This window comes from Lontra canadensis, unplaced genomic scaffold, assembly GCF_010015895.1.
Source record: "Lontra canadensis isolate GAN:19392208 unplaced genomic scaffold, GSC_riverotter_1.0 scaffold27, whole genome shotgun sequence".
Lineage (NCBI taxonomy): Eukaryota > Metazoa > Chordata > Mammalia > Carnivora > Mustelidae > Lontra > Lontra canadensis.
This window is the reverse complement of record NW_022631021.1, coordinates 14,794,407-14,820,643: the sequence shown is the minus strand read 5'-3', so window position 1 is coordinate 14,820,643 and position 26,237 is coordinate 14,794,407. Positions and strand designations below refer to the sequence as shown.

The window sequence follows — 26,237 nt, the reverse complement described above, 5'->3', positions numbered from 1 at the left end:
CCTGGGATCATGACCTGAGCCAAAGACAGATACTTAACTGACACCCGAGTGCCCCTCATTTTTTATTTGTTCGGAATCTCAGTTGCTTATTTGTCAGGATTGGAATATTGACAATATTTTTCCTCCTCCCTTCTCCCTGTCCTCTTTTTTGTCTCTCTTACCACTTCTCTATAGTGACTTTTCCTTCCCAGACAGACAGTTCTTAACCTCTGAATAATTGTTTTTTTGTTAAAGGTGGTCCAGACTGACATTTCATTGGCTTGAGTAGCATAAACACTGTATGTGATTTTTAAGCTTCCTAGAGAACTGTTACTGAGTTATGTTTAAGTCACTTTCCCAGCCTCTCCTCTCCTGCTGCTTTTGTCTCCTGAGTATCTGTATTACTATTGTAACTTCTTATGTATTCTCCTTGGCTTCTTTGCACTCTCTGAAATATTTCACATTATTGCCAGAGTGATTCTATTATCCTTTGGCTTAAAATCATTCTCTGTCTTCCCAGTTTCATTCCAGGTGAAGTCTAAACTTCTTAGCCTGGTATATGAAGTCCTTCTGGAAGGTGTTGTACTGTCTCTTTGGACTCTTCTTTTAGTACTGGTCCCCTAACTTCTAGTGCAACCAAATGCCTTGAAGTTCTTCTCTTTTTTTTTTTTTTAAAGATTTTATTTATTTTTTTGACAGAGAGAGAGAGATCACAAGTAGGCAGAGCAGCAGGCAGAGAGAGAGGGGGAAACAGGCTCCTTGCTGAGCAGAGCCCAATGTGGGGTTCAATCCCAGGACCCTGAGATAATGACCTGAGCTGAAGGCAGAGGTTTAATCCACTGAGCTACCCAGGTGTCCTGCCTTGAAGTTCTTCTAATACAACTTGCTGTTGTTGATCTCTGTGTCCTTGAAAATATTTCTTCTTCTGCCTGGAATGTTCTCCCATTCCTCCATTTCTATAATTTACCTAACTTTTACTTGTCCTTTAAGACTTAGCCCATATTACTTCATCTGGTAAGTTTTCCCTGACTGTTTAGTTTGCAGTGGGCCCAGTTTCCCTGAGTCTGAATCTGATGTGGTATTTATTTATTGTTTTTTTTCATTCACATATTTATTTATTTATTTATTGGACAAAGATCACAAGTAGGCAGAGAGGCAAGGGGCGGGGTGGGGGGAGCAGGGTTCCTGCTGAGCAGAGAGCCCGATGTGGGGCTTGATCCCAGGACCCTGGGATCATGACCTGAGCAGAAGGCCGAGGCTTTAACCCACTGAGCCACCCAGGCGCCCCTGAATCTGATGTTTTTTATATGTGTTTCCACAATACCCCCATGGCTACTTGTGTATTACAGAACACATAATGTGGTTATCCTTTGTTTACTTTCTGATGACTCCATTATAGTATGGGCTGCTTATTAGCTTGTAAAATGACTTTCACATTTGTATTTCCAGTGCTGGGACAGTATCTGGCACATGTTAGGTATTCATTATGTGTTTTGTCAAATGAATGAGGGCATGTTACAACAGTGACATTTTGTTATTTTTTCCCCTGCATGATGTTTTTGTAATTTATAAGTCATATGCCATTGTTTTTTTGTTTTGTTTTGTTTTGTATAGACCCTGATTCAGAAGATAGAAGCCTAAATAGCTGAATTTCACCTCTAGTTAATGCTTGATTCTGTGCAAAATAATGGGTTCTTTTTCCTCCACCTCAGTATGGTAATTGTCAGCTAGAATTTAGGTTAACCACTGACATATCTCTTCAAGTCCTTGAAACTTGCACAAACTGTACATTCGTTTAGGGCTTTCTCTGTGGAGTTCACTCAGGACTGGTTGCTAGGCAACCAGGGCTGGATGCTACATGTAATATGCACCAACTGATGTTCCTTTTTTATTATTATTAAATGAAATGGCTTCTCATTTTATTACCATGTCAGAGACATCTGTGTGGAGACTGGCAGTTGATGTGCATAGTTTTGACACTTTCTGTTGTACAAAGTAACCTTGTGATATGCATTTCAAGCATATTGAATTCTTTTTTGGGTGTCTAAATGTAATGTTTTTCTTTTTACCTTCCTTTTGCTTAGGTCAAAATAAGAAAGAATACTACTTGATTTGAAAGGTTCTAATGATAGCCTTGTTATGAGAAAGTAATCATCATTGGTTTGCATGACCTGTATAGTTCAGATGTTATCTAGAGGAGATAGACATTAGGCAGTTGAGACTGAGATCGTTATTAGGTCTAATTTTGTTCAGTGCCTCTAATGATCAAAGAGGAATGATGAATAGCATTTTAATTAAATTTGTCAATAAGACTAATTTGGGACATGATAGAAATACCTGTAAAAATTAAAGTAGCAATACAAAGAAATTCTCAGATCATTTTTACAGGACTTAGACACTCAAAAGAGAATTAGTGTAACACTCTGCCATCCTACTAAGCTAGGATACTGCTTACAATATATATTATTCTGAGGATGTAGAAGTGATGTGTCCATATTTTCTTAGTTGAACCTAGTTCTCTAGTTAAAAGTTAAAGCAAGCAGAGAAACACCTTGCTTCAGTGTCTTATGGAAATATAAGCTTATTTTTATCATTTTTAGTGTCCATCCATTCATCAGTAATTGAGTGCCAATTAAGTGCTTGGAATAAAGAAAATAAGATCCAGTTTCTCTTCCCAAGGGATTTATAGTTTTGACTTAATTTGAGAGATAGGCACTTAAACACGGTTCAGAATTTGTAAACCTTTCTAATAGAATTAAACACAAAATACGTGATTTTATTATTTGAACCGTATTTCTCATGGAATTATTTCCTTAAATAATGGGGTCATGACTTAGTTGTTTTGGATTCCATACTCCTAGCACAGTATCGTGGCTCCCATTGGACTGAACATTACTCTCACTTGGGGGATGATGTTGTCACTAACAAAGGAGTATAAAGGAAGAGTAGGGATTAGGGAATGAATGTGGTTGCTGAGATTCCAGGTTCAGTAGTTTCAGACATTTTGGACTTGTGCCTGTGGAACATATCGGGGGGAATGTTTAGTAAGTAGCTGAATACAGACCACAGTGTAAGAGTGAGGTTTATACCAGAGAGAGAAATTTGCTAATCATCACTGTTTAGGTGGTGGTTAAAATCAGGGCAGTGGTTGATATCACTCAGGAGAGAGTATAGAGTGACCAGGGGACATGGCCCTGAATAAAACTTATACATAGGACAGCAGTGTTTAAGTAACTTGTGATGGGCAGCAATGAAGGTAGGAGATGAATTAAAAGAGAAACCAGTAGAAAGCGGGGAGAAATCTTGAATGAACAGGAACACGAGAAAGGACAATGGGATAAAAGATGCTAAGGGAAAGATTTCAAACAGGAATGGTAAACACCATCAAACGGCACAGAAAAGTCAGGTTAGAACTACATAATGTCAGTTCGGTTAGTCATGCGGGAGCTATGGGTGGCTTAACCACATTGTAATGGTACTGATGAAAAATTAAGAGATGAGAAATTAAGCTGTGAAAATATAGGGAGTGTAGACTACTCTTGGCAGAGCAAAGACAGAAAGAGGATATCTATGAATTTCATAGTTGAAGAAATTGTATTTTTTCCTTACGATTGGAAAGCTGGACATATAGAGGTTAAGGGAAAAGTCAGGTCAGTGGGACTAAGAGGAAATAATTGAAGGGGCAGGTTTTTAGAAGAGGTAGGAGGAGATGGAACCAAGAAATCACACTGACTAGAGTTTACAATGTACTTTCCAACCTGGTTTTTTATAGTTCTTACTCAGACCATCTCATCCCCAGAGACCATTCCATGATAGATGGTCCTTTATTATTATTATCCCTATTTCTTTCAAGATTTTATTTTTAAGTAATCTCTCTTCTCAGCATGGGGCTTGAGTTCACAACCCTGAGATCAAGAGTCACGTGCTCCACCAACTGAGCCAGCCATGTGCCCCTCATTATCCCTATTTTAAAGTTTGGTGATGGAACTTCAAGAGGTTCATGTTCAGAAAACATGATTTTTCAGGTTTTTTCTTTTTCAGGGTCTATATTTCTCCTCTCTCAAAAAGATGAATGAGTTATTTCATAAGACTTTACTATTTTTTCAAAAGTGTTACTAACAACTCCTCTATTGGAAGAACTAGCTTACTTAGAAAAAAAAAAGTTAAATTTCCAAATGTCAGATGGATTTGTGTAAATCATCATTTCTGATTTCCTCAAAGCACCTGTCATTAAATGTGTCATCTAATGGGTCACATTGCACTGTGACTTTAGTGTCGTCCTCATCCGTTACTGCATTTTCTAGGGTGAATTGTATAGTGTACTGATTTTTCAATTTGGAGAGACTCTAAGGTCTTGGGCTATGTTCCTGTGAATGTAGAAGTTTATTGTAAATAAATATCTTTGCCACCCTAATTTTAGTACCTGTGGGATAATTGTATAATGGTATTAGACTATCAAGGGCATATGTTAAAGATTATTTTTGTTATGTCACTTAAAAATTAGTAAGTATAAATAAGTGAGACTAGGGAGGAAAACTTGCAGCTCACCTGTGAGAACTTTAGTTGTGTGATTGAAATTTTTTTTTTCCTTAAAAATAATGCCTTTCCCCACAGTGTGTAGATCTTTGTCCTTCAACCTTCTTCCTCCTGTGGGAGGCCGCAATAAGGCTTGAGACGAGGACCAAACCAGGCCCTGACTTGTGCCTCCTTTAAAGCCCGAATAACCTAACAAAAGGTTTAGGACGGGAAAAGTTGAGTAGCACTGAGAAAGGGTCTGTGCTATGTGTTGTGCGCTCGCCTACGTGACTTCCCACACGCTTGCTAAACAAATGAGAACAATTCGGTTGGGGTCATAAGTTCATGGCTGGTCCTTGCTGCCCTGGTACTGCTCATAAATTACTTTCAGGTTTGCTGTATCAATGCAGAACAATTGTATTGGCATCAGCCGTTTGGCGTCACGAGGTCTGCTTATAGTTAAATGTGAAACTTATTATGAGAACTCGTGGTTGTTTAACTAGACACAGGTGTATTGCTTCTCCTATCACTATATATATGTATGGCCTTAGTGCTTTGAATAAACTTAGTACTGTTGGACATCATCCTCAGTGCTCCTCCTGCCCCCATCTCTTTGTCTCTTAATTTCTTTTCACCATCCTCTTACCCTCACGTTTCCTGGTCGATTTGTCGTTCTGGTCATGACATCCTCCTCAAGACTTGAAGTGAAATAACTAATTTTTAAAAACATGTGTTATACTTTCTCCTAATTTTGTTAGCATGTTTCAACCCAGCAATGAAATAGAAATCAAAGAAGGATAAAATAAGCTAGCAAAGTATTGCCTTCAGTAAATACTTGGACTGCATCACATGGGTTAACTGGTAAATGCATCCTGAATTTGTAAACAGATGTTTCTATTAACCTTTATTTTAAAATCATTTAAAATAATGAAAGCAATCTTCCTTCATTTGGTATTATTATAGACTCCTTTGTTTCCTAATGCAGAACATTTGGTTAATATGTACCCATCTCTATTTACTTCTCTAAAGTTCTTGCCACAGATTTTATATCAAATGTAATCACTGTACCTAATCTTTCCCAGTATCCATAGTGGTACAGTTCTGTTTCTTTTTGAATTAGTTCTCATTTTGAAGTCAGAAAATTGTGTGGGCATTCATGTGCTAGAAAAAGGTTTAGTGCATTGGGACTTCCACCAATTGAGGGCTGAAATGAAAGCTTCATTCAGGTGGTCCACTTGCTTTAGTTGCTTGTCAGCTCTTTCTCATCACCTGTTCCGGCCTCTAGCAGTACTTTGAACTATTTATTTCCTTTCCTACATGCAGCAACACAAGCTTTTATAGCTCAGTGATTATTGTGAAGGTGTTCTAGGTGCCTTGTAAGATACTAATAAATTAGGAAGTATTTTCTTTTCCATTATTTATTGTTTTTGAATTATTCTTTGCCACCTCTCTGTGGAGAATTCATGCCTCCTTAGAAATTGACTCTATGGAAAATGTTCGTGCCTTCTTAGAAACGTACTTCTTAGAAATGTACAAAAAGCATTTGTTAAAATCAGCCAGTTGTGTTAAGGGCACTATGAAGGATGCTCTGATTATATACTAAGGAACTAGCAAATGTGGTCTGCTAACAAGTTTATATTCTGTCAAGGGAAGACCATTTTATAGGCACACATCTCCCTACACACACACACACCTCCACCCAAAGCTGTACGGGAGCAGTTGCCGCGGCTTAACCGAGGAGAGTAAATCGAGATGGGAAATCGTGTTTGTGAGGGGTAGAATCTGTATGTGGATCATGTTACAAATTTAATGCCATTTAAATGGTTTCTGATAAAACTTAGAGGCACACTAAAATTTGGCAAAATAGACGAAGTGAACCCTGCCTTACTAGTAAAAGTACTGCTAGGCTTTTCTAATTTTATGTAATTATAAGTGGTTAAACAGTAAAAAAATTCTTTTTCTCTTAATATGTCATAATTAAGTATAAAATTTATTCCCATGGGTCTAGTTTCAAGTGGCTCTAATAATGCTCTATTGAAGATATGTCTATTTTTACTGAACCATTCCCATTTTATTGGGTATTTGTAGGTGTCTATCTGTTTGTTTGTTTTTTGGTTGTATAAATCTGTGAAGAAAAACTAAAGAATGTTAGCAGTTTCTGTATGGCCAAATAAAGTAAACTGGGAGAAGAAATGTCATATTGACTTCACAATGAAGGAATTTAACATAGATGTTTTCTAGCAGATGGAGGTAAAAACAAAGAGCAGCAGCAAACTAGGTGGTGTATAGTTTTGAAGAAACAAGAGAATTCATTAGTCTAAGGGTGTCCTGTTGCTCAGGCAAGAAAGTGGCAGAGTTCTTAAGTGGAACCAGTGACTTGAATTGAAGAAGCTGAATTTTAAAATTTTATTAATGCATCTAGATAAGAATCTTCTGTTGTAGCCATATCAAATTACCACAAATTTAGTGGATTAAAACAACACATTTTTTAATCATATAATTCTATAGGTTAGAAATCTAACATGGTCTCATTGAGAAGAAATCAAGATGTCAGCAGGGCTATGGTCCTTACTGGAGATTCTAGGGAAGAATTTGCTGCCAAACTTATTCATAGTGTTTAATTGAGTTCCTTAGAGCTGTGGGACTCAGGTCCTCGTTTCCTTGCTGGCTGTCAGTCAGGGTCCTGTCTTTGCCCCTAGAGGCTGCCTTATTCCCAAGGCTTTCCAGGAGCCCCTGGAGGTCTCTTTCTGGTCCTTGTATGTGGTTTCCCTCACAGAGCCAGCAACCACACATCGGGTTCTTCTTAGGGTTCAGACCTCTCTTCTGCTGCTGCTACATCTTTCTGCTTCCATCCTGAGGAAAGCCAAACCTCATGTGATTGGACTAGCTCACATAGATATCCAGGATGGTCTCTCCATCTCAAGGTCTTTTTAACCTTAATTACATCTGCGTAGTCTCCTTTGCCATGTAATCTAACATATTCATAGGTTCCAGGGATTAGAGGGCATTGATATGCCTATTACAGTGTGAGGGGCTTCTTTTGGGGGGTTGAAAACAGCTTTTCCATCACTTTTCATTGGTTTTACAGGTAAACCACCACTTTTAATTTATACAGAATACTAAATTTTCCTGAGGATTTTTAGACCGGTTAATTAGCTTTGCTAACTCAACATGTTTTAAAGTGGAAAAAAGGATTACAAATGATTTACAGAAACATAAATATATATACAATAAAAATATATTTACAGAAACACAAATTGGTTACTGATTTTCTTTTTAATGATGTAGAAGGAAAATAGGAAGATCTTTCTTGTCTCTCTGACTGGCTTTGTAGCCATGGCAAGCAAATAAGTCCCCTTTGTAAATAGTCGACTTTGTAATGAGATTGTGCATAGTGGCTGTGACTCATGGAGGTACTTTGGTGTGAGAGCTATTTGGTAAATACATGGTCATAAACCTTTTAGCATTCTAAGAGTTTGTTTTATTATCATTTATCTTACATATTTTAAGGGAACTTTACTCAGTGCAAGACATAGTGTTAGGTTCTAAGGATGCATATTTACTTCTGTTCTTACAGGGTTTAATGTTGATCAGAAAACATTTGAAGAATTTTAACTAGTAAATAATAATGATTGTAGAGCAATGGCTTCTGTGCGAGTACACAGTGTCATGGAAATAAGCCTTGCGGAGTATTCTTGCAGTTTACCTATAACTAGAGGTTTTAGGTTTCTGTTAGTCACCTGATTCCATAGTTTCTTAGCGATTTCTCGATTGTGGATGCTGGTAGTCTTCCTGGAATGCAAAATTAATGATTACTTACACTTTTCAAGTAGTTTTATTACCTGCATTTATGAAGTTTCCTATTCTTCACTTAGTGTTTTTCTTTAAAACATTGATAGTCCTCCAGTTAAGTAAAAGAAAATTAGTTAAAATGATGCTGTATGAAATAACTTTCTTAAAAAACCGAGAAAGCATTGTGGTAGTAACCGTAATATATTAACAGGTAAAAAGTAATTTGTTTAGTGCTGTGCTTTCTGTAATGATGGAAGTGTTCTGTACCTGTGCTGGTCCATCCCGATTTATTTACAAAACAAAATTAGATAAACTGGGGTGCAGAAAGACAGACTGCTGAGACTCACCAGAGGTCTAATCCCCTCTCAATTGTTTTATAACCACTATTTAGAAAGTTGTTCTATAGAAGATAATACAAAGTGAATAAAAAAAAAAGCTCGTTTTTAATTGAGCTACCTTGGTCTGTGCCATACTGCATACATGCAATCTAAAGGAGGCGTCTAAGGACATCCATCACATGAGTCTAAGAGCTGTCTTCCCAGATCTTCTAGAGCTCTGCCTGTAATCACCTGATTTAAAGCCCCTTTCCCAGTGCTGTATGATATTACCCTAGTCTTTTTTCTTCACAGAAACGTCACTAGCTGAAATAATCATTTTTATTTGTTTAATGTTTATTTGTCTGCATCATAAGCTCCATGAGAGCAAGAAATTTGTCGACTTTGTTTTCTCTTATCTTTCCATCACTTAAAACAATGGCTGGCAAAATAAGACCTCAGTGAACACTTGAATGGGTGAATGAATGGGAGAAAACACTTTCAGTTTTTAAAATTTTACTTCTTACTTAGTTTTTTAAAGCTACTGTTAAAAAAAATTCAACTGAATGAATTTTAAAGAACTTAACTGGCTTTTTTTCAGTGATTCATGAATCAGGCAGCATCCAGTCTAACAGAAACAGGCTGTAAGGAGCTTGTACAGAATGAAAGACCTCCATAGGCAAAAGGCAGTAGGAACAAGGAAATTATACTAGATAAAAAGAGGCTTGACTATTGCAAGGTCACTTTCCTACAGGGCATGGAAGGCGTCTGTCAGGCAGATTACCTAACTAGTGCTGATTACGTGATTCCTGATTCGCTGGTTCAAGATTCCATTTCTGGGAGAGCGCAAAGTGTATTGAAGTCTTAATTTCATGTTGTGGGGCTTAGTGTAAGTGACTTCATTCTGGGACCTGTTTTCTTATTTTTAACACTACTAAATTTTGAGACTGAATGAGATGGTAGTTGAGACAGAAAGCTGGTGGCTTTTCTCTCATTTCCAAGGAAAAATTCTGGTAAAGATTCCACCTTTGCAGAAATTCAGTGCTGGTTTTATCCTTTGGGGGTTTGGGACTCTTATGAAATCAGGAACTAATCATGGAGGACTGAGAGTACTTTCTCTTTTTCAGGGTGACCTCAGAAGAGAAATCCCCTGTTTTCCTCCCCAATAAATTCAGATTTTGAAAACATGCATTTAAAAAGAAAACAAAATAAAACCAAAACTATTATGTACGTTGATAGTTTTATCTATGAAAGGAAAGCTTTAAGTATTATGAACCACTATAAATGGCTGTTCAAAACCAAAGAAGTATATAGGGAAAGCATGTGACTTCTGGACTGTGACTTTAATTTAGGTCTTCATTAGCTATCCCCTTCATCTCCTCTTTCTCCTGTTCCCCTCAGAACCCCCAAAATCTTATGTCCCTGGTTCTCTGCTGATACTAGGAAACAGATGTGAGGGGTAATCCTAGAATGACATAAACTGGTGATAGCCAGTTTCCGAAACATTCTACATTCTGTAAATTACTTGTGAGGGAATGAGAAGGTACCCATTAATTTAATGCATTAATTCTGTTCAATGTTGGAACTTTATTCCATGGTCCCTCCACCCCTCAATTTTTCATTACCACTCTCTCAGGCAACGTTTTCTTACTGTAGTCATTTGACTATTCTAGGTCAACACCAAATCAGAAGAGCTTCTCTTTAGGGGGTCATTATATTACCAGAATATACACTAAGAACATAAAGGAATATAAAAAATTTACTTATGAAAATGGAGATGTTGTTGGGGGCCTTAAATGTGTATATTGAGGGGAGCCTGGGTGGCTCAGTTGGTTGAACATTTGACTCTTAATTTTGGCTCAGGTCAAGATCTCAGAGTTGTTAAGAATGAGCCCCATGTCAGACTCCATGCTCAGTGTGCAGTCTTCTTGAGATTCTCTCTCCCTCTCCCTCTGCCCCTCACACCCCCTCAGAAAAATGTGTATATTGAAAATACCTATGTAAGGCTATAGTTTGTATCTTATAAGGCTGTTTGTATTTTAGTTTTTAAGTCAACTTTATCGAGGTATGATTTATATACAATGAAATGCACTCATTTTAAGGATATACTCTTTAGGGTATAATGACTTGATTTTTGTAAGGTAGAGGCATTTTTGATGGAGAAATGAGATGCCGCTTTTAGCTGTCTTACAGTTAATTGGCTTATTGCAGCTTAGAAATTGGAATAAATAGGAAAATAGGGAAAAACGAAGCCAACCTAGATTAAAGTAGAAGTTGTGCTGTGTATAGTTCTTACCCAGTAGAGGAATATATGAGCCTGATTTTTATTGGATATAGTCTCTTGGAATCATACAGATTCTCTCAGTTGTAGAGAAATATAGATCATTACACTGTGTATTTTCTGGCGGTAGTTTTTTGGGTTTTTTTTTAAATGTAAAATTGAGTAAACTTCATGCTTGTGGAAAAATAATTTACATTCAATTTATACAGAATTTTATTGATTGTGTTCTCATTTGGAATAACTGCAGGGAAAATCACCTGGGCTAACACCAGTTGGATACCATTTACTAGGGATTTAGCTTGTAAAAAGAAACTCATTTCAGTTTCAGTGGTGACAGCTGTTGAGTGAATTTTCCTGTGATATCCTTCACAGCAGGAAATGATATATTGTAACTTCATCTTCCTTGATATCTTACCCACCCAGCAGATCCAAACTATAGGGACTGTGCTTTCTAAATGTCTGAATAGCCTAGCTTATGTGGGCAGGCTGTTTTTTTCCCAAAATCCAAAATTGTGGGTAAAATTATGATTGCAAAAGTGGATATATGGGTGATACACAAAACCTTTGTTTCCTCTTTTCTGAAATTGTTTTTTCATTTGTGCCATGATCACACCTGGCTTTATGTGAAAAGGTTGTATTGGAACTTGATATACTTTTATAGAATGATGTAGATTACAGTGCATTTTGAAAGATGTATTAGCTTACTTCTTAATGGTTCATATAACTATGTTTCCTTGATGCAGAGATCAGTTTTGATTACTTGTGATGCATTCTTCACTGCTTTTTTTATTTTATACCAGTTTTTAAGATATGATAAACTATAGGCTGCCAGAAAGAAATAGTGTTAACCTCTTTAGGTTCAAGAGTACTGGGAAATGCTTGACAAAGAAAGGAAATATATTTTATATGCTGTTGTTTTATGACCCTCAGAATCTATCTGTTGTTGGGGAAGGAGGGCAGAGAGACCTTCCCTGAGGATGGGAGAGGAATTCTTTCCAGTCTGGCCCAGGGTTTTGCTGTCATCCATATTCATATCCCACCTACCATGCACGGCTTCTTACAAATGAGAGAAGAATGGACAGTTATAATTAGGTGTTAAAGTGGGCGGCAGCTTCCAAAACTCCCAAATAGAACTTCTCGGCCCCCGAAAGAAACATTTCAGGTTACCTCCAAATTAATCAGAATTCAAGATTGCGTTCCGAATACTTTAGGTGGTAAACTGTGGGTAAAGTTTAAAAATCTGATTCCTAAGTGAAATGTGAAAATAAGCATATTTGCAATAGACTTGAGGCACTTCCCTTAGTGGACCCAATTGCAGTTTTATTCTGCTTATGACTAGCAGATACCAATCTTAACTTGAAGTAAGGGTAAGTCAGTTGGCTGTCATACAGGTATGCTTAGTCCCCAAGAGGATTATTTGATTGCTACATATTGCTACGCCCCCCCCTCCTACTGTGTAACAGTACTGTCCAGTAAAAACATGAGAGCCACATGAACCAAATGTAAGCTTCATATGTAATCTTATGTATGTATGTACTTATTTATTTATTAGGGAGGGGGAGAGGGGCAGTGAGAGAGGGAGAGAAAAATCTTAAGTAGGCTCCATGCCCAGTATGGAGCCTGACGTGGGGCTTGATCTCACAACCCTGAGATGATGACCTGAACTGAAATCAAGAGTAGGATGCTTCACTGGCTGAGCCACCCAAGAACCCCCAAATTTAAAAATACCTAAGTGAAATTAATTTTAATACTATCTTAACTCATATCCAAAATACCATTTCAACATGTAATTAATATGGAAGATGTTTAATGAAATGTTTTACATTATTTTTTCATACTAAGTCTTTGAAACCCATGCCTACTTTACATTTATTGAACTTCTGAATTCAGACTAAGCTACATTTCAAGTGCTCAGTAGTCATATTTGGCAAATGACTACTATATTGGCCAGTGTAACTCTACAAGACTGGATTCCCTTGAAATTTCCTCTGTTCAAGGTTGAATTTTTACACTTCGGAAACTTTCTAAGAGTGTGAGTATAGACAAAACTTTCCAGATCATGAGGTTATTCAAGGACATCTAAGTTCTCTTACTTCAAGATTAAATATTTTATATGATAGTATAAAGGAAGTAGGAAAGAAAATGTATTTTCTTCTAATATTCAGGAGAAGAAACTGGTAAATGTTAAGAATAAAGAAAATCAATAACTAAAATATTTAAATATATTTAGGCCTGAATGAGCATGACAATAATGATGACAATTTGAGTGAAGAATGTTGTGATAAACTTTTTAAAAGATATCTCATTTGATCTTCACAACAGCCCTTAAGAAAGGTACTTTTGTGGTCCCTTTTATGATCTCTGTTTAACAGTGGGGAAACAAAGAGAATAAAAGGTGTTTACCAAGTCACACAGATAGTGAGTGTATGCAAGCCCATGACTAATGGATTCTGAAACCTGTAATCTTCATCACTCTGCTTCTTCCCTTATTCTGTTGTGCCCCCATGTCTGGCTTGGACAAATTGGACCTGGAAAATGTATCAAACGGAGAGGAGCTGGAGCTAATTCCTAAAATGTTGTAACTATGCCGTGACTCCTTGTTTACTCCCTTGAGTTTTCATCCCTGGTTAGAAAAGGAGAAAATGAAGTGATTACCTGTGAAAAGCTGACTTTTGACCTTTCGTTTTGTCAGTTATACCCTGTGGCATTTATATCACAGTAGTGGAGCTCGTGAATACTACTCTTGGAACCAAGGTGTGATGATTCATCTTCTCCTAATGATCAACACCACAGCATGAAAAGACTGTTTTTTTCCTTTTTTTTTTCTTAACCAGGTAATCTTGCAGTGAGACTCACAAATCCACTTTCATGTAACTACTTCTTTTTGTTTTCAGCTCTCAGTTTCAGTACTCAGAAACAGTTCCCTGTTGAGTACCTAAGTGCTCATACTGATATTTATGGTGCATTGAACAGGACTTGAATTTCTGTTGTTTCTGCCTTTCACTCGTGATTCACAGATGAGATATATGCAAATGTATCTGTTGCACATTTATCTATATGTATATCCACTGTATTTTTATTCTATAAATTAGATGTTGTGTATAGTGTTTTGGGAAAACTCTAGTCTGTGTTGATGTGATTAATTATACCTTCCTGTGACAGTCATCCCTCCACCACACCCCCCACTGCTGGATTGAGTGAATTTGATTTAAAATAGGGTCATTTTAAATTTGGTCATGTAAATATGTATTATGTATATATATATATTTTTTTATGTATTATGTATATTTTGAAAGGCTTTTCAACCTTTCAGTTTTTAATTTATTTGAGACTTATTTTTATAATTTTCTATTTACTGTGATTTTTTAGCTGTATTGGAAAACTAACTGGGCTTACTTCTTACTATTTAATGATCAAGGTAATAAGGAGGAGAAAAGTTCCTCAAATGTGACTGAGTTGTAATTAAGTTGCATGTGGGGCCTCTGGGTGGCTCAGTTGGTTAAGCTTCTGACTCTTGATTTCAGCTCAGGTCATGATCCTCAGGGTCATGGGGTCAAACCCAGAGTCATGCTCAGAGTGCAGTCTGCTGGTCTCTACCTGTGTCCCTCCTTTCTCTCTTCTCTCTCCCTCTCTCCCTCTCTTAAATAAATAAATAAATAAATAAATAAAACCTTAAAAAAAAAGTTGGGTATAAGTTTATTGAACAGAAAATGATTTATATATTTTGTGTATCATTAGTTCTCATATAGTATAGATTAGATAATTTAGCACTATTACCTCAAACCAACAAAGAAATAAGGACAGTTGCTGAATTACTTTTGTGTAAGCAAAGGGTTTGTTATACACAATTGTAAAATTCTCCTTTCTTAGAAAAATACTGATTTGTGTATGTTTGGTTTTTAAAGGCTTAAACTTGGCAAAGCCTTGAATTTTCATTAAAATGGTGATTTAACACTATGTTATTAGAAACAAAGATAGGATTAAAGTTTGCTTTTAATTTTAATGGTTTTGTTTAGAGACCTACCTACCCAATTTCAGTTTTCTTCCCGGCTTTGCCTCTGCTTGTCTTTTCTAAAACGTGACCCAGCTTCTTCATCTATAAACTGTGTTTTAGAAATTTCTGTGGCTTTACTTATCTCTGCTTGCCCATCTGATAAGTGCTCACCCTCCAGATCCTGAGAAAAACAGACTTCTTATTGGTCCAGAATGCCACCTTCTTATCACATGCTTGCTTTTAAACCCCTCCAAGAACCTTAACAAACTCACCTCACATACTTTTATGAACTTGGTCAAGATTTAAGGATGGTTTAATGCATATAAAATGTTAAATAGCATGCAAATGATAAAAATACCAAAACAACTAGGTCTTTGCCTTTTCTGTGGTCATGACATCCTACTTCTAAGTCTCCAAACTCAAATTATTACTATTTTTAAAATATTATATTTATTTATTTGTCAGAGAGCATGCAAGAGCGAGCAGCACAAGCAAGGGAAATGGCAGGCAGAGGGAGACACAGGCTCCCTGCTAAGCACGGAGCCCGATGTGATATGGGGTTCCATCCCAGAACCCTGGGATCATGACCTGAGCCGAAGGCAGACGCTTAACCCACTCAGCCACCTAGGCATCCCTCAAATTATTTTCTCACTATAATCTCCTGCCCTTCCACTTACTCTGTAGTCCCTTGTTCTCATGATCGTCTTCAGCCTTCCCTCCTGGGAACATATACCCCCCAGGTATATGTTTCCAACGCATAGAACTCCATCAGTGCCATTTTGTTGTTAAAGAAGCTTTGCTGGTGCATACTGCTTATTTCTCTTCCCACCCTTTTACAAGAGACTTGTTTTCTGCGGACTTCAGGAACGTCTGTTTTGAGCATGTCGTGGCACTCGACACATTGTACTTTCTATATCATCTCTGGGTCCTTTACTACTTTTGACTCTTCCTCGGTCATGGAAATCCTTAATAAATGATTGAGTGCCTAAAGGGACTCTTAAAACTTTTGGGGTTTTTTTTTTTGTTTGTTTGTTTTGGGTTTTTGTTTTGTTTTTGGTAATTAGAATTAGATGAGGACAATGACTGGGATGTGGGAAAAGTCTGCTATAGAGAGTCTAATAAAAACTAAACTTTGGGGGCTCCTGGGTGGTTCAGTGGGTTAAAGCTTCTGCCTTTGGCTCAGGTCATGATCCCAGGGTCCTGGGATCAAGCCCCGTATCGGGCTCTCTGCTCGGCGGGGAGCCTGCTTCCCCATCTCTTTCTGCCTGCCCCTCTGCCTTCTTGTGATCTCTGTCAAATAAATACAGAAAACCTTAAAAAAAAAAAAAAAGATAAATTTTGTACGGAAGTTGCAGGGAAATCACTGCAATTCCTGCTCCTTTATCAAGAATTAAGGCCAATCTTGATTTTTCAAGATTCTCTGATCAAAACTTCTTCCTTATATTTCATAAAATAGTTATTAGTGACATAATTTGAATTTTGTGGCCCATTAAAATGTTTTGGTTGGCTGTATTGAAAAAAATGGTATTTGTGGTACATCTGAATTTATTCTTTTATGTAAGCTTAGAAACAGGAAAGCTTTCAGGCCTACTTAATCCCCTTTGTTGAAAATTGTACATGAGTGACAGTGAGTGTTTCTCATAATAAAGATGTGATTATTTAAAGTAGAAAAATTTCTGCTGTTTGCATAGTGTGTTTGTGTGTATGTGTGTACCTCGAACTAACTGGAAATTGTTTTTTGTTTGTTTGTTTTTTAAAGATTTTATTTATTTAGGGCACCTGGGTGGCTCAGTGGGTTAAAGCCTCTGCCTTCAGCTCAGGTCCTGATCCCAGGGTCCTGGGATCGAACCCTTCGTCGGGCTCTCTGCTCAGCAGGGAGCCTGCTTCCCTTTCTCTCTCTGCCTGCCTCTCTGCCTACTTGTGATCTCTTTCTCTGTCAAATAAATAAATAAAATCTTTAAAAAATTAAAAAAAAAAGATTTTATTTATTTATTTGACAAGCAGGCAGAGAGGCAGGCAGAGAGAGAGAATGAGAGGAGGAATCAGGCTCCCCACCGAACAGAGAGCCCGATGCGGGGCTCGATCCCAGGGCCCCAGGATCATGACCTGAGCTGAAGGCAGAGGTTTTAACCCACTGAAACACCCAGGCGCCCCTGGAAATTGTTTTTGTTGTTAAAAATTACTATGCCTGTGTTTCCGCAAACAATGATTAAAAAGTGTTCATAAAATTGATCTATTTTTTTGAATCAAGAAAATAGTATATTTTGACAGTTCATTATTTATGTTTTTGTTCATTAGTGTAGCAGCTGCATTCATTTGGAAGTAGGATGATAGAAAGTTGACATGAACATTGAATGTGGTATAAAGGTGCCTCACCTTTCCTGGGTACCTCTTAGAAGTCTCATTTAGTGACATCCCTTGACACTTCAAGTAAAAGCCCAAGATCCAGTTTCATGAGCCAATGTGAATTGTTCTTAACGATTTTTATTCATTATGGTGGCATTATTTTTTTTCTTCGTTCTTTGCCTTCCTTTCTCCACTTGTTGCCATTACTTTACTTCAGCCTCTCACCCTTTCTTGCCTGTAATAATGCAATATTCTTCTAACTAAATTGCTGTTGCCTAGCCCCTACCCTTTTTAGTCATTCTCCACACTGCTTGCTTTCTCAAATGTAAATATTTTTGTAAATTCTTGCCTGTAATCTTTTCCTAATTCTTTGTTGCCTACATAGTGTTGGATACAATGCTTCTTGTGATTTGCCTTTCTTGTATTGTATCTGAGGTTTCCTGCCACCTCAGTTTCATCTATCCACTCCTAGTTCAGACATGTATTAAATAGCTGTGATGGACCAACTCCCTAACCAAGACATGGGTTGTGCCTTCCGGTCATGAATGAGCAGAGGAGAAATCTCAATCCCAATTCTGATGCTTAACATCTTCATTTGCATCATTTTTCCTCCCATGGGTTTCATGCTCGCCTTTACTGGGTTGGCTGGTGGCCATCTCTCTATTAATATTTTTAAAGAAGTATGATGTCTATATACAGTTTCCTTATATTGTCAGTAGTTATTTATATCCTCCAGTAGGCCTTTGCATTAATCATTGTTACCATTCTCTTTAACTTTTTTTTTTCCCCTTGGAATTTAGCTCTTTTGCATAGCCATCAAAGTATTGAGGGACAGGCATTTTACAGTGCCATTCAGGCATATGTGTGTCCTCTTAAATGTCTTCTTTTTTTGTTTGTATCCTGCAATAATCTGGACCGAGAACTTTCTTGTATGTTATATTTTCCTTTGTCTCTGTTTACTCAGTAACTACACTTATGTTTATACATCATGTTGCTCTTTGTAGAGAACATTTGCATTTGTTAAGCTTTTTGATCTGAAACAATCCTTTTAGATGATTGTGGTCAATCTGTAGCCTGAGAAGAGAAGCCGGGTCAGCAGAGTGGCCTGCTCCTTCACAGCAGTAATGGCTCCTCCACAGGCTCATGCTGCCTCCTCCCCCATCCTGTCTTTTTTGTACTTCCTGGCCAAGGCTGCAGTTGCTCTGTGGACTGGAATATGATTTTCTGATTTTCTTTAGCACTTTGAATATATCATTTCATTTCTCCAGCATTTCTGTCACTTAGGCAGGGCTGGCATCATTAGTTCCAGTTTAGAAATGAGGCTAGTAAATGACTTGCCTTAGTTTGCCAAACCAGTACATTAAAAAACAAAAACAAAAATGGATCTTCAGATTCTAGCCTACTGCTGTTTTCATTGCCTCATGCTGCCTCTTTGCTCTACTGTAAGATATGTTAGAAAGTGAAAGATGTCTTTATTCTAGGGATTCCACTAAAACAACTCTCTGGTTGGACTCTGAATTAAAATGTAAAATACTTATATTAAATGACAACTGTTGGCTTAATTTAGCATGAGGTTCGTATGCCATGCTGCTGCTTCGATAAACAGAATGGATAGAATCCAATGATACAGTAATTGTCAGAAATATGTCAGAAATATGTGAAGGGAGAAATAATACCAAGGGCAAGAGGATGTGTTTTAGGGCATGGGATCATTCTGTACTACTCTTTGGCATTCCTTCCACTCATCCTGCTCTCAGAATAATTCTCAGGCCATTCTTAGCCCATGGAGGGAGGACTCTTAGGAGGGAAAATCTGCATTTTGAACAGTCTCCTAACCAGTGACTGTAGCATCCCAAGATATACTCTAGTTTTCTTCATAATTCATACCCATTGTTTAATCAGCAGATGGACTGATTGCAAGAATTGTAGCCTTTCTACACAGTATCTTGAGTGTGCATATTTTTCAGCAAGAATCTGTACTGAGCAGGTATTAAGCAGAGAGTCTGGAATTCTTTATGATTGTAATGATGCTTTACTCCAGAATTTCCCTTTAGTTGTGGATCTGCATAAACCTTGGTTTGATTGTGGTTTTCTGTGTAATCTAGCAGCTCTTGTTCATTATGTCATACCTGAATATCTGCCTCTGAATCAGGGTTGATGGAGGTGGGCATTGTGTCAAGGAGCTGATAATTTGCAAAGGTAGATGGCTTTAGATATTATATACCATGCTGTATTTCCTAATTTGTAAATAGTGCAACAGGAAATGTATTACAGGGAAGAGGATGGAATGGTATAGTGAAGAAACGGGGAATGGAGAATTAAAAGGTGGAGTTCCTACTGCACTGCTCACTTCCTTTCTGATCTAACAAGTTTCTAACTCCTCTGAGCCCCCATTTCCTCATTTGTCAAATATAAAATAAACATACTCTCTCAGGGTTGTTGTGAGGGTGTAATTAGAGGATATAGACAAAGACTCTTTACCCGTGTAAAGTGCTATTCAGATGTCACTTGCTTTGCTAAACAGTGATTGCCATATGTCAGGTTCTTGAACAGAAATTAGTTCAGGGGGCCTGGGCGGCGCACTTGGTTAAGCTTCGGACTCTTGATTTTGGCTCAGGTCTTGATTTCAGGGTCATGAGATCCAGCCCTTTGTGGGCTCCGTGCCCCGTGCAGAGTCTGCTTGAGAATCCGTCTCCCTCTGCCCCTTCCCTGTGCTCATATGTGCTCTCTCTCTCTCTCAAATAAATAATCTTAAAAAAAAAAAGAAAGAAAGATATTACTGCAGGCTAGACTTCCTATCAAGACTGCAAAACAGGCATTATTGTGTCCATTTGACAGAGAAGGATCTTGGGATAGAGTTTACAGAACTTACTGAAGGACCTATGTTGGTAAGTGATGGTTCCTCATATAAGCTCCAGTTTATTCTTTGCTGTGCTACCATGCTATTAATAAGGGATCGGTAGTAGAGATTTGAGCTTTAACAACAGTTTGCATTATGCTTATAGAAATAGAATGTTACACTAGGAATTAGGAGATCCAGACAGTCACTATATTTTTGTATTTAAGTGTATTCTATTAAATACCTCTAAAACACTTGGCTGTGTTTCTGTTTAAGATTGATACGTAAAATGTCTTATTGTGATTTTAATCTGTATCAGAATAAATTTCCTTTGAAGTGATTAAAATATATCATACAAAACCCATTTTAATATTTTCTTCTTTTTTTTTTAGTCATTCTTACACTGGTCAAGATTACAGCACACAGAAAAATGCTGGGAAGATTTCTTTGGATCAGATTGATTCGGTAAGCATCACATCCTTGTAATAAAACTTAGACCTTTGTCAATGAGGAAGCACAGATTTTCTTCAGAGTTTATTTTGGGGTGAGAAGATGGGAGATATTGTCATTTCATTGCTTGCCAATCATTTTTAAAGGAGATCCTCTATGTTATACACGTGATTTTTTTTTTTTTAAGTTACATTAAAACCAAACTTAGAAAATTATTTGTATTGTGATAGAATTTTTTTTTTTTTTTAAGAGGGGGAAGCAGGGTCAGGGCAGAGGGAGAGGGAGAGAGAGAATCTGAAGCAGGCTCTCCAAGCCCAGTAAAGAGCTGCTGGGGGGCTTGATCTTACAACCCTGAAATCATGACCTGAGCTGAAACCAAGAATCGGATGCTTAACTGACCAAGACATGCAGGTGTCCCTGATAAACAGATTTTAAGCATTTATTTCAAAGGGGAATTCTTTTAATTGATGATAGCAATAGCTAAAAAGCGTTTCTGTGTTTATTTTTAATATTTTATACATTGAGGGATACCTGGCTGGCTCCTTTGGAAGAGCATGTGACTCTTGATCTCTGGGTTGTGTTTGAGCCCCACATTAAGTGTAGAAATTACTTAAATATATAAACTTTAAAATAAATTGAGTGAATGAGTGAACTAGTGAATGCTCACCTACCTCTCTACTAACTTACTTACCTACAATCCTTACATACTGAGAAGAGGAGAAATGGAAAATACTAAGTGTATCAGTTTGCTAGGGCTGCTATAACAAAATACTACAGACTGATGCCTTAGAAAACAGAAGTCTATTTTCTCACAGTTCTGGAGGCTAGTATCCTGAGATGAAGGTGTCGGCACATCCAAGGACTCTTTCCTTGGATTTTAGATGGTCACCTTCTTCGTGTGTTCTCACGTGTTTTTCACAGCATGCTCCTGGATCCCTGGTCTCTTCCTCTCCTTGGGACACCAGTCACATTGGACTAGGGCCCCAACCCTATGACCTCATTTAACCTTAATTACCTCTTTAAAGACCTCATCTCCAAATACAGTCACATTCTGGGATCTTGGGGCTAGGACTTCCACATATGAATTTTAGGAGATTACAGTTCATTTCATAACACTAAGTATAGGCTCCTATGCTTATATTGCCTCTAGATTAGTGGACAGCTCATTTCAACTTCATTTTGTGGTTCTGTAGTAGAAGGAAAGAGTAGCATACTTTACTAAAATTTATAGAATTTCTTTTGAGTGCATTGTAGAATTTCTGCTCTGTCCCAAAAAGGGAAACCAAACCAGCCATAAATAACCTTTGTTTAGACAGTTACCAAATTATTTACAATAAATTAAAAAATATATTGACATTTTAATGCTTAGACACAAGAAAAAGGTGAGTAGGGAGAGACCAGGAGTTTTTAGAGACCAGAATGAATAGGTTGTCTTCCTGTTTGGAAAAATTATAATCAAGTACTTGCAGTTAATATGTCTAGAAATAACAGTAAGTTTGCCCACTTTGTACAGTTGAATTGGAATTTGTTCTTAAGGATGCTGCATTCTTTACTTTTCTCAAACAGTTATTATCACTAACACTTCTTCCCTGCCATACGATTTATGTTTATATTATATGAATGGTTAGAAGTTAATTTTATTCCTAATTCTATCAAGATGTTTTCCCATTCATAAGCAACTATGAACTTTGGTGGATACTGTGGGAAGGCATAGAAATATAATCATTAATTCATTTGCTGAATATATATTGAGCCCATCAATTATGTACCAGTTACTGTGCTGTGGGTGCAGAGGTGAATGAAACAAAAATTTCCTCTCCCTTCATGGACCTTACTTGAGGGAGGTAGAGAATGTAGTAAATAATAAATAAGCAATGTAATGATAAATTATCTTAAGTTGCTATGATGATCCTATCTGTGGGTTTCTGTGTGAGACCCTGTGCCAGATTGTTAAAGATACATCTTTATCTGACCTCTTCCTAACTATATTATCTCATTCATTAGCACACCCCTTGATATCCTCAGTTTCTTCTTCAAATGTTTTTAGATTTTCTTCTAACTGAAATCTGACTCCCTCAATGACACTGTTCCTCCTGTGGCCCTCTCAAGTAGAGGCTGTCCCCACCCACACCCCGGCCCTCCATCATCTTAATTTGGTATGAGATGAATGTCTTCCTTGGTCCGTATTACCATTTCCAAATCATTTCTCTGCCTTCCACTGGCAAAGCTCCAGCTCTTTTTTTTTTTTTTTTTAAGATTTTATTTATTGGGGGCGCCTGGGTGGCTCAGTGGGTAAAAGCCTCTGCCTTCAGCTCAGGTCATGATCCCAGAGTCCTGGGATCAAGCCCCGCATCGGACTCTCTGCTTGGCAGGGGGCCTGCTTCCTCCCCTCTCTCTCTTCCTGCCTCCCTGCCTACTTGTGAACTCTGTCTGTCAAATAAATAAATAAGATCTTTAAAAAAAAAAAAAGATTTTATTTATTTATTTGACAGAGATCATAAGCAGGCAGAGAGAGTGGGGGAAGCAGGCTCCTTTTTTCTGTCCCGTTGTTGCCAACCCTAGACCCTAAATTTTAGATTTCTATTATTTCAACTACTTCCAAAGTCTGTTTTAAGTGTCTTCCTTGCTTCTCTATATAGTCTGTTCACTATACAACAGCCAGAGTTCTTTTTGTTTATCAGATCATGTCAGTTTTCTGACATACCCTCTATTGAGTTTCCATCATATCTAGACTAAAATCCAAACTCATAACTATGGCCTATAATGCCATGTACACTTAAGATTCTAACTTCTTCTCTGTTCTGGCCCGCTCACATGTTCCAGCCACTGGACCTTCTTGCTATCTCTTGAGCAGATCATGTTCATTCCTTCTCAAGGTCTTAGCTTTTGTTTCCTTTACCTGGATCTCATTTGACTAGAATCCTACTTAAAATATACATCTTAGTGCAATGCCATCTCCTCAGAGAGGCTTCACTGGCTATCTAAATTAAAGCATTCCTTTCCTCTTTATACTTAATCACATAACTCTATTTCCAGGGCTTTTGGAATTATTTATGTCTGTGTTCACTGTCTGTCTTTTTGCATTAGAATGTAAGATCCTTGCACTGCTGGCTTCCCAAAGCTATACACAGAGTAGTGTTCAGTTGATATTTAGTGATTGAGTGCATAAAAAGTATTTAAGGAATTGTGCCAAAGAAAGCTGAAGTTGAACTGAGTCTTAACAAATGGCTTGGCTTTGACTAGATGGCCTGGGGAGGAGAAGGGGTAGTACCCCAGGCAGGGTCAATGGAGTGACAAAAGTGAGAAGGTACAAAACATGACTATGTGATCATGGAATAATCTAGCTGACTGGAGCAAAGGCTTTATATTGGCATAGTAGCATACTGGCCTTTTTTACCCCTCACAGTGCTTCCATGGCACTTGATTTATGCCTTTGTTAGAGCTTCCATTATAATTGACTTATGAGAGTTAACTTGTATAGTAGTGACTGTTTCCTTTTATTTCACTTAAGTGAATTAAAGGGGAAAATTACATGCTACTCTTCTTATTTCCCAAACCACCCAATACCTGTTTGTTCTGTTACGTATAATTGCAAAGTAGTTAGTTACAGACATTGACAGAACCTTGCCTGTTCCTACTAAGGATGTTAAATTTCAGTGGTGTTTTTGGATTGGAACAAAGTTTAAGAAAAATAATTCAGTAATAGTATGAAGGAACAAGAAGGAAGTCATGAAAACAGTAGTCCTGGCAAGGCAGTATAGAGGCCTGACTGGACTAGGTTGGGGATGGAAGAATTTCAAAGTTGTTAATAAGAGAGGTTGAAGAAACGGAATGTCCAAAGATAAACAAAGTGAGACCTGCTCCCACTTTGGCAAAGTTGAAGGTGCCAAGGATTACATGAGGGGGTGAGAATTTAAGTCTTGGAAGAAGGATATTGAGAAAGTAAAGAGAATGCAGCTGAAACCATAAATGGAAAAGGTGATTTACTATTGATTTTTTGCTATTGATTTCTTTAATACATTTTTTTTGAACTTACCTTTTGAGAACGATATCTCTTACTTTTGTGTTCTACTTTGTATTTAGATTATTGTAAAATTTCATCTGTGATTCAGCAGTTGTGTTTTTGCACATTTATCCCAGGGAAATGAAATTTCATATTCATACAAAAACCTATACATTCATTAATTTGGAATAGCCCCGAGCTCAAAGCAACCCAGCTCCTTTAACAAGTGAATAGCTAAGCAATTTGTGGTACATCCCTACCATGGAATATTATCCAGCAATAAAAAAGGAATGAATGCTTGATACTTGCAACAACTTAGATGAATTTTGTGGGAATTATGCTGAGTAAAAAAGTCAAAATATGGGGCACCTGGGTGGCTCAGTGGGTTAAGCCGCTGCCTTCGGCTCAGGTCATGATCTCGGAGTCCTGGGATCGAGCCCCGCATCGGGCTCTCTGCTCAGCAGGGAGCCTGCTTCCTCCTCTCTCTCTGCCTGCCTCTCTGCCTGCTTGTGATCTCTCTATCAAATAAATAAATAAATCTTTAAAAAAAAAAAAAGTCAAAATATTATATGCTATATAATTCTGTTTATATTAACAGTCTTGAAATGACAAAATTATAGAGATGAAGAACAGATTAGTGGTTGCCAAGTGTTAGGGACTAGTAGGGGCCAAGGTCTCTAAGACTAGTGCATTGTATTAATGTCAGTTTCTTGGTTGTGATAATAGTTTTGCTAGATACTACCTCTGGGGGAAACTGGGTCCCTGTTACCTCTTTGTATTACTTTCTTATAACTGCATGTGAATGTAGTTATCTCAAGAAGTTTAATTAAAAACTAAAAATAAATAGGTGAAATACATTTTAATAATACATTTTATTCAACCCAGTATATCCCAATTATTGTCATCTCAGCATGTAATCAGTATAAAAATATTAAGAGAACAGTTAGTCTGTAATTACAGTAAATAATACTTCCTTATTGTTTTTGTTTTTACTCTAATAAGAATGAATTTATAATTTGCAAATTAGATTGGATTTGTAACAGATATTGTGAGAGACCTGGTAAATCTTCCACCTAACAAAAAACTCTTGTCTTGTAGCTTTCTACCAGATCCTTCCCACCTTGCATGCGTCAGTTACATAAAGCCTTGAGGGAAAATCACCATCTTCGTCATGGAGGCCGGATGCAGTATGGCCTCTTCCTGAAGGGCATTGGTTTAACACTGGAACAGGCATTGCAGTTCTGGAAGCAAGAATTTGTCCGAGGAAAGATGGACCCAGACAAGGTAATTTTGAAAAATCAGAGTGGTAACTGAAATTTTAATTTGGTTTGAAAACTAAAGGTCTCTTGTCTATTTTTAAAATAACTCTGAGATGTAGTTGAAAATTCTGAAAGATAAATGTGTCTACAATTTCATTCAGGTAAAAAGAAACTCCTGTATTAATCTAATAGATGCTAAACAAAAGATTGAGAAAGTTTAATTCGAAGGGTAAGAATGAAACAGCAATGTAAGATGTCTAATAATGCTTTAAGAAGGGTGTGATTCATTGTAGGTATACAGCCAGGTGTCATTATAACACTGAAACTGGGTTCTGAGTTTTATTTCTGTAGGAAGGTAGTATGTGTGCATATAACATGCTTTCATAAATAGTGTTATTTTCAGGCCGAGGAGATATTGAGAACAAATAAAACAATTTAGCTGTTTTGTATTGTGTTATACAGATT

General features: G+C 37.4%; 1 protein-coding gene across 1 annotated transcript in view; it reads left to right on the top strand.

Annotated features, from left to right (window-relative positions):
- The window catches only part of PRIM2 (DNA primase subunit 2), a 329,295-nt gene that overhangs the window by 183,749 nt on the left and 119,309 nt on the right, over positions 1-26,237 (top strand). Inside the window, exons 9-10 of the mRNA XM_032864463.1 lie at positions 20,453-20,525; positions 25,612-25,797. Coding sequence (XP_032720354.1) covers positions 20,453-20,525; positions 25,612-25,797 — 259 coding nt within the window. The remainder of the gene's footprint in view (positions 1-20,452; positions 20,526-25,611; positions 25,798-26,237) is intronic.